Genomic DNA, 8,177 nt, shown 5'->3' with positions numbered 1-8,177 from the left:
CCGTCACATGATGATTTATACTAATTTATATCAATTACCAATTCATATTTAGATTTGCAAATATAAATTAAAACAAAGAATCTCATTCGGTTAAAGCTAGATCTTTGTGCACACAAATCAAATATTATTAGGTATGCTTAATGATATTACTGCGTGGATTTATATACATTTTCCTGGGAATTGCATGCTGATTATTTGTCAATCTTGAAGCGTAGTTTCTCAAATTGCAGTTGGTGATTTGTAAAATCACGACAAATTAAATTGATTACTATTCTGATATTAATATCTCGGTCTATTTTCCTTATAACACTTATTATTATAAATTACAATCGTTCAATTTGTGTTCGCGTGGCCGAATTTTTTAAAATAAATTACAAAAAATGGATGTAATATTTTACTTGATAACCGTACTAAATCGCGCATGAAAAATAAGTTGGCTATGTGATGTGATAGATCGTAAGACGGAACGTTTAACGTGACCTATCGACGGCCCGACTCTAATTATTATGCACTTAATTTTCTAATGAAGCGCATCGAGCGAGGGTCGTGGAAAACGACGAGCTCGTGCACTGATTTCACGGGCCACCTGTCGCACCGACGCTTCATCCGCCCTATTCGTTTTGTCGCATCGGTCACGCAGGGTGTAAGACATTATTCTACATGGAGGGTAAGCGGATCGCACCATGGAAACTCTCTAGCCGACTTATTTATAAAAAAAGTCATAAATGAAAACTTTACTTTTTGTTGCAATATAATTTTTTACTGTACGTATGTATTAATTATTTCTCTTAATATTTATATTTTGTGTTGAAAGACGCATCCTCTTCAAAAAGTAGAATAAAGATTTTTCTTATATACTTAGAGTTTAGTTAAAGTACACACGCTTAGATGATGAACCTTCAAAATTAATACACGTACTTAAATATCCATATAATCCTAAAAGTCCATATACACTGATAAGAAGAAGATATCGACGAACAATTAAAATTATCAAGTTTATGACACGAGATGTATATAATCAATATTGTATAAAATTCAAATCTACAAGACTTAACTCTTCTATCAATGCATAATTGTTCTTCTTCGCTATCGTGCTGACAACTTTTTCTACTAAATATATAAAAGTGAAAACGAGATAAAGTCCGTGCAAAAAATTGTTCTTTATTCAAAGGATTTTTGGCGTTATTATAAAATTCGCATAAAAATATAAAAGTTTTTATTGTTTTTAATTCGAAATTGGTACTCGGGTATTCATCCACTGACAGAAGAGTTAATGATACATATGTAAAAGTCAAAGATTTAATTTATGACTTCTGACATTAAAAACAGAGTATACGTCGTTCTGGATAATATATCCTCAATTTCGAATATACGTTTGTGACGGGGAGTGGCATTTGGTTAAATCAGTTCGTATGTTTCCCAACAAGTCCACGCTAACCTTTACCAGTTCTCGTCATCATCTGTCGCCGTTTGGACACAATGCCAGAGGAACGACAAATATGTCAGGTCACGAGAAAATAAAGGGAATCGCGGCTGAGCGTCGGAACGCCCCTTGGACTCAATCGATTAGAAGTGTCCACCTTCTTAGGAGTGAACTGAACTCGCACCACCAGTTCGACCAATTCGATCAGTTTTTTTTTTTCCTCCCAATTCAACGCCCAATTCGATCGATCTTTCGAACGGGAGACACCGAACGACAACCAAGCGGGAACCCGATCGTGGAAAAAAAATTAAGTGAGAGTAAGAGATGTTGACAAATCTCGACGACTACTCTTCCCGGCGCAGCATCATCGTGGAACAGACGGTCGTCGACAAAAAGGGGGCGGCGAGGGGGGGGGGGTAGGTGAATCTCTCCCTTAGATAGATAGGTAGGTGCGGTCAGTGTCACGAGGGCTCACAAAGGCTGACCGCCGGTAGGGACATTCAAATGGTAATCGGCTCGCGCGTCTAACGTACACCGACGCGCCCTACCCGACCCCGCTTCAAGGGGGGTGCGAGAGCGGGCGCACCCCTCGGCATACAGCCGAGCACATTCGCACCAGAATCAAGCCAAATATTGGCAATATCATCCCCTGGCATTGTCCCTCGCCGCGACCTGCCTCCTGCCGCCACCGCTGTCGGTGGGAAACGATGTCCATTTGAATGCGCGATTCCATTACCGATGCCGGTATATCGGCCCGAGAATATTACCGGATTAGGATTTAAAGGGAAGCGGAATCTCAGCGCAGTCCGTAGAAACTCGGTCATTTCTACAGAATATGCCACATTGCTGCATGGTGCGATAGGAGGTAAACACGATAAAGTCGAAAAAGTAAAAAGGCAAGTTCACGCTTTGTCTTCGTATTTTTCATTCACTGTTTACATAAGTAACTTTAATATATGTATAACATTTAAATTTTAAAAAATTGTCAAGAATACAAAGATAGCGCAATTTGAGAAATCATACGTAAGAAGGATATTGTAAATAATTTCGTGTAATTAAACACGCTATTTTTAAACAAAATGCAATATACATTAAATTTTTTAATTAGAAATCATACATACATAGATACAGTGCATCGTTAAAAAAAAAATTTTTTTTTTTACAATATTTTTATATAAAATATTACAAAAATTAATTTCAAAAAATCATCACATTTTTTGTTCATCCGAACAACGTGACAACTGTAATATCACAATATCGATAATTAACGAAAGTTAATTATTGATTGGAAATGGAACTCAAATATTCAAACTTTAAATACGAAGCGCCTTACAGTTCCGAGTGTGTTAAGGTGTTGAACTAACATTCATTTAAATTAAATTAAATTAATTTTTTTCAGAAATATATAAATTGAGAGCCGATAAATTATCGGATTCACACAATCATTCTGATAATCCCCCCAAATTTTCCCAAATCTTAAAAATTGTAATAAACTTATTGCGAAAAATATTGCCTCGGCCGGAAGTCGAACCCGGATCTCTTGCATTCCGTGCGAGTGTCCTAAGCCTTTAGACTACCGAGAAGTTTATTACAATTTTTAAGATTTGGGAAAATTTGGGGGGATTATCAGAATGATTGTGTGAATCCGATAATTTATCGGCTCTCAATTTATTTCTGAAAAAAATTAATTTAATTTAATTTAAATGAATGTTTGTTCAACATCTTAACACTCGGGACTGTAAGGCGCTTCGTATCTAAAGTTAATTATTGATTTATTTTTTTCAAAAAATATATAAAATTATGGTCATTACCGCAATCACGTATCTTGCTTAATTAACGTCATTTCGGTCGGAGTACACTTGATGCGCTTATGATAGCCGTACTGTAATCCGATTCAGGTCGTTGCGCCGATTATCTCGTAAAACGCGCTGCCGGGATTCACGGTACGTACGAGCGGACGGACAAACGCGTCCGTTTGACGTTCACGAATAGATCTGTGCGATTCGCGATCGCTGTTGATTCAGGGTGAACAACGTCGCACGTGTGCCAGTGTAGACGCACGCAAAGCTCCCGCAACCCGAACTTCAGCACGCGCCACGATTACGCGATTACGCGATTACGCGTGTCGTCTCCCCATCGTACAGCCCGGGCTGACGCCCCGAAGGAGAGATCGAACAAGCAATGACGCGGAAGATGATTCGCTCCCTCCTATCATCCACGAAGAGCGAATCTACGCTACGAAATAGACCGGCAGACTGCCGAGAAAAAAGGGGCGCCACTTTTTCATCGCGTTCGAGATCCATTCATCTAATGGATAACATATCAAGATCATATACGTTCAATATGAACAATTAATAAATGTGAACAAAATAATAGACATTATTTTTCTTTGTCGCACTATCTTAACCGTAGAATTTTTCTGAAAAATTCGCATTAAGAGGAATAAAATGAAAGCCTGATAACAGTTTATTTACAGTAAGAACGCGAAGCGTTCTCGTTACTATGAACTGTGGCAAGAATTCCTACCGAAGGGTGAAATATTATTTTCTCTTTGTGCATCTCAGATACAGAACATCCAAGACGCAAGGATGCGATTTAAAATAGCATGCGTGCGTACTGGACGGGATTTTGCGCGTCGCCTACGCAGCGTAGCGGGAATTAAAGGACAGGCAGGAGGGAGTGATACGTACCGTACTCGGCGCACGAGTCGACACGTGGCGGTAGCGCTTTATACAAACAGCATTATGCACGCTCGCGCTAACATAAATTACTGCGGGTTTAATATTGGACGTCGGCGTTGGCCGTGGCCGACCACCTCCTGAGCAAAACACGTTAAATGCGGCCGAAGAGCCCGGATGTGCGTAACCGCGATTCGCGATTTCTCGATTCACTCGAGGAATTTCTCCGAAGAAGATCCGATACCGAGCACGCGAACAATAACAATTACATGCATATTGCAACACGATTTTTTATATATATGTATGTATGTACAATATTACATTGTAATTACGGAAAAACTTTTTTCTGTGACTTGTTTTATTCTAAACACTGATTAATTCATACTGAACTGCTGTAAACTGGTTTGCACTTATTAAATTCAAATATTCTGCTTGTATTTCTGTTCCGGTTCTTAATAAAACTCGTATCTGCCGGATGCGACATCAACCGATCAGCTGAATTCGAACGAACACGAAAGAAATGGCTTATGAATGGTATTATGGTATTACTCGTGAAAAGCCACGGCCGAATTTCATAGTAGGTTCTTTCACGACGCAAAAGCGTGAAAGACTTCGAGGGAAAACTTTGAGAGCTCAGGAAATATCCAAATACCAGCGCGAAAGCGAGAACGAGCGGAAGAAACGATAAGTGGACACCCCATGGAGAGTGATGCGATGCAGGCCGTTCGCATGGGTTAAGGTCGGTTTCGTTTATGAACGAGGATCGAAATCCACACAAGTCACACGTTGACTTGAGTGTGGCTCTCTGCGGTGGAGTCTCGTCTTAATCCCGAAGAAGCAGAGTGCAAGACCGGATGCGGCCTCTTGAATCCCGTACGGATTGGCATTGTTTACTGTGGATTTACACGAAATGAGAAAGTGTTAACCGTTTAAAAACAGGCTGGCTGGTACGAGAATAAAAGTATATCAAACATCGTTTTGATTAATTAGAAAAAATATTATAAAAACGATAAATTAAATATTAAAACGATATTAAAATCGATATGGGAAGGCATATAAAAATAAATTCGGGATAGAATAATAATGTTTCCGCTCTACTTTTCGTTTTCAATCGCAAATAAAAAATGTTCTGGAAAAAGATGTGAAATACGTGAAACTCCTAGGCATAAAATGATGGAATGTCTACGAGGTAGAAGTTAAACTTTAATTTTTAATTAAGGTTTAAGTTTTAGTTTTAGTCTTTAGTTAAAGTTATAATTTTAATTTTTTGTTTTTCAAATTTAACTTCAATTTTTATGTTTGTGACAAAAATATTGATGTCCATAGTAGAAATTTAAGTTGTTAATTAAAATCTTTAAAACATATGAATAATCGGTAATTGTAAATCTTTTTGCATACTTCTCTCGATAAATTACTCGAATGACTCACTGACAGGACTTTGCTTTTAACTTACAAAGACATTAGGATTACAGCATGTCACGATTAAAAAATTAATGCGTATCTACTTCTTATATACTCAAACACAGTGTTGGAATAGGTTCACGCTATAATGGCCCATGCATTCTACGTTCGGAATCCTTATCCTGTACCGGATATCTCCCGAGAAGGAGCATGGATATCGTGGCCTGTGTTGGGAGATAAAGTCTCGCCATTGGATAAAAATTGGAACGTTAAATTGAGCGCTCACGAGCGTCTCTTCGCTCATCACACTCTAAACAGCATCCGCAGGGATCGTCGATTCATCAGACCGCAGGTTCCAATATTCGATACTGAAAGTAAGACTTTCTATTATATCACAATTTTTGCCGATACGCATAACTGCTTTTACAGGTTCCACATGACGCTCTCGATCTAGCGTTAGACAGCATTTATGCTCATAATCGAGACACTCTAGTTTCGAAGATGTTCGTGCTCATCCAGCCGGAAACGCTCGACAGAGAAACTTGGCGTGTCTTACGAAACAAGATTAAGGTACAAAAAAGTAGATTAAATATAATTAAATTGAATTACATATACAAACGCATCGTTAAACGATAAAAAAAGTTTAGTGTGAAAAATACAAGGATATTAAAACATTTTTAGATCTTACCGGACCCACCTAAACCAGATAGACCGAGGCACGTGAGCGGTCATCCGGACGAGGAACTTAAATCGGTAGTTCGGGCACCTTTATCGGCGGATAAATCGAGGTGTTATTGCGGACCAACTTTACCGCGGAGAATTCATCCGTGCAGCGTGAAATTAAATATCGAGGGTCCTCATATGGACCAATCGAATCCCGGATACAGTCGCAAAATCGACGGAACTTTTTACAGTATTTAAACACGGATTTGTGCGGTGTTTGAGCGGCACGCTTGGAGAACGTTCGGATTAAGCTGAAACCTGCAATTCGCCGAATGAAGCTCCCGCTTTTACAAATACCATTATCGCTATTGGCATAATCTGGCGAGATTTACGTTTTGGAACCCCGAGAAGCAACGAATCGTCATCGTGACTGTAACGTAGGCACGAAATTGATCATATTAGAAAACTATTGTTTACTTTACGAAGAAACGTATGATTAAATCGCGTCAATCGTCGCCTATTATTTCGTCGCATGAAAAAGTATCTGTCTACGATCTATCGATTGTCCTATTAATCTGATCATGTTGACAAATTTATCCAGTGGTTCACGAACTTGCCTCGGCTATCTCGCGAACGGAGATCTCCCGATTGCATTTTCGCCCCTTTGACAGTTCGAGGCAGCCCGAAGAGATCAGCAGAAGCGTGAGTCAGTGCGCACCAACTTCTCACTGCTCAACTCAGCAGTGAGCCGAAGGGACAGAATGTCCCATTACCCGGGTAATCCTTGTTTGTAATAAACCAGCACCCCGCTGCCAGCTCGGGGTGACAGCGGAGCCACCCTCGCCGAGGGCTCGCGCGCGAAGGAGGAGGAGTCATCTCCGCACGCATATGCTCCTCATGAAATATCATTTATGTTTCTCACCCCGCGCGCAAACGTCTATCTTGCGACCCGTTTGACCCGGCTCGCAACCCTCCGACATCCTCTCCGCCAGGCCGGAATAGGCAGCACGATCCTTATACATACGTCTAATCCGGCCATGATTGCCCCGCCGACCGCCTCGTCACGAAAACTCCACCTCGGCTACGAGATGTAGTACGCTCTACCCTTCCCTCCGTCTGACCCCATTCTTCTAGCGCCTTTAAAACGCTTTTTGACGAACCTCGCAACGGTACGAGGTGATGAATTTTTTTGCGCCCGTGCGCAATTTCCCTTCATCGTTTTTGTATTAAAAGTTAACAGGGTTTTTGCCTTGTCATGGATATACGGCTGTTACAATCTACGTTGAATTTATTATCTGCATTTATTACAGTTGTGTATGCTGTTATATCTCGTTTATAATTATTTCGATTATAATCTCGTAAATTCGATCGGCGGTCCCGATAATGATTTTTCTGTGGATCATATTGCGGCGCATGACTATTGGCAAGGATTCTTTTTCTTCTCAAATACAATGGCAAAGAGAGGCACCGGAGCTATAAGGGTAGAACAATCTCAGACGGTCGTCAGGCAACGAGCGAGGTTACCAGCCAATTACTTGGCTGAACGGTTTTATTTGTATTTAATTCTTATTTAATTTACTTTTTATGGTCGTGCGCGCGCGTTTTGCCGCCGCCATTAAGGAAATGGAAGGCTTCTTCGTCATTGCAAATTAACGGCCAGTCGCAGTCTATCCTGCCAAACGCAATCAATGTAGGTAAAAATGTGATCAATTGCACAACATGGTATTCAACAATGGAATTGACAGTTCATAAACAGATTGTTGCTGTTCATTTTGTAATAAAACCGATCAAATGAAAATAATCAATATAATTAAGTAAAAAAAAAGAATTGTTTAATGTGTGACAAAAATACGATTTATAATAATTAATAAAATAACGCTAAAAATTAATTTTAATCAGCACGACATTATTTTGGAAAGATATGTTTACACAAGTAATGACTCAGAAATGAAGCTGCTGTATAGTCTATAGATCACGTTCGGACTGACTCCGCTCTAGCTATTCAATTCTTT

General features: G+C 39.7%; 1 protein-coding gene across 1 annotated transcript; it reads left to right on the top strand.

The window, feature by feature from the left end:
* The first annotated feature begins 5,511 nt into the window (after positions 1-5,511).
* Positions 5,512-7,956, top strand: LOC108753800 (uncharacterized protein C1orf194). The gene is made up of 3 exons (XM_018495707.1): positions 5,512-5,854; positions 5,932-6,072; positions 6,184-7,956. The coding sequence occupies exons 1-3, from the start codon at positions 5,651-5,653 to the stop codon at positions 6,421-6,423; spliced, it is 585 nt and encodes a 194-aa protein (XP_018351209.1). The 5' UTR covers positions 5,512-5,650; the 3' UTR covers positions 6,424-7,956.
* The last annotated feature ends 221 nt before the right edge of the window (positions 7,957-8,177 follow it).

The sequence above is a fragment of the Trachymyrmex septentrionalis genome, unplaced genomic scaffold, assembly GCF_001594115.1.
Source record: "Trachymyrmex septentrionalis isolate Tsep2-gDNA-1 unplaced genomic scaffold, Tsep1.0 scaffold72, whole genome shotgun sequence".
Classification (NCBI taxonomy): domain Eukaryota; kingdom Metazoa; phylum Arthropoda; class Insecta; order Hymenoptera; family Formicidae; genus Trachymyrmex; species Trachymyrmex septentrionalis.
The sequence above is the reverse complement of the archived record's forward strand: the minus strand, read 5'-3'. Positions and strand labels throughout refer to the sequence as shown.

Coding starts and splice junctions, on each gene's coding strand:
- LOC108753800 (XM_018495707.1), top strand. CDS start 5,651: ATGGCCCATGCATTCTACGTTCGGAATCCTTATCCTGTACCGGATATC. Junction 5,855..5,931: donor GTCGATTCATCAGACCGCAG/GTTCCAATATTC, acceptor CTGCTTTTACAG/GTTCCACATGACGCTCTCGA. Junction 6,073..6,183: donor TCTTACGAAACAAGATTAAG/GTACAAAAAAGT, acceptor AAACATTTTTAG/ATCTTACCGGACCCACCTAA.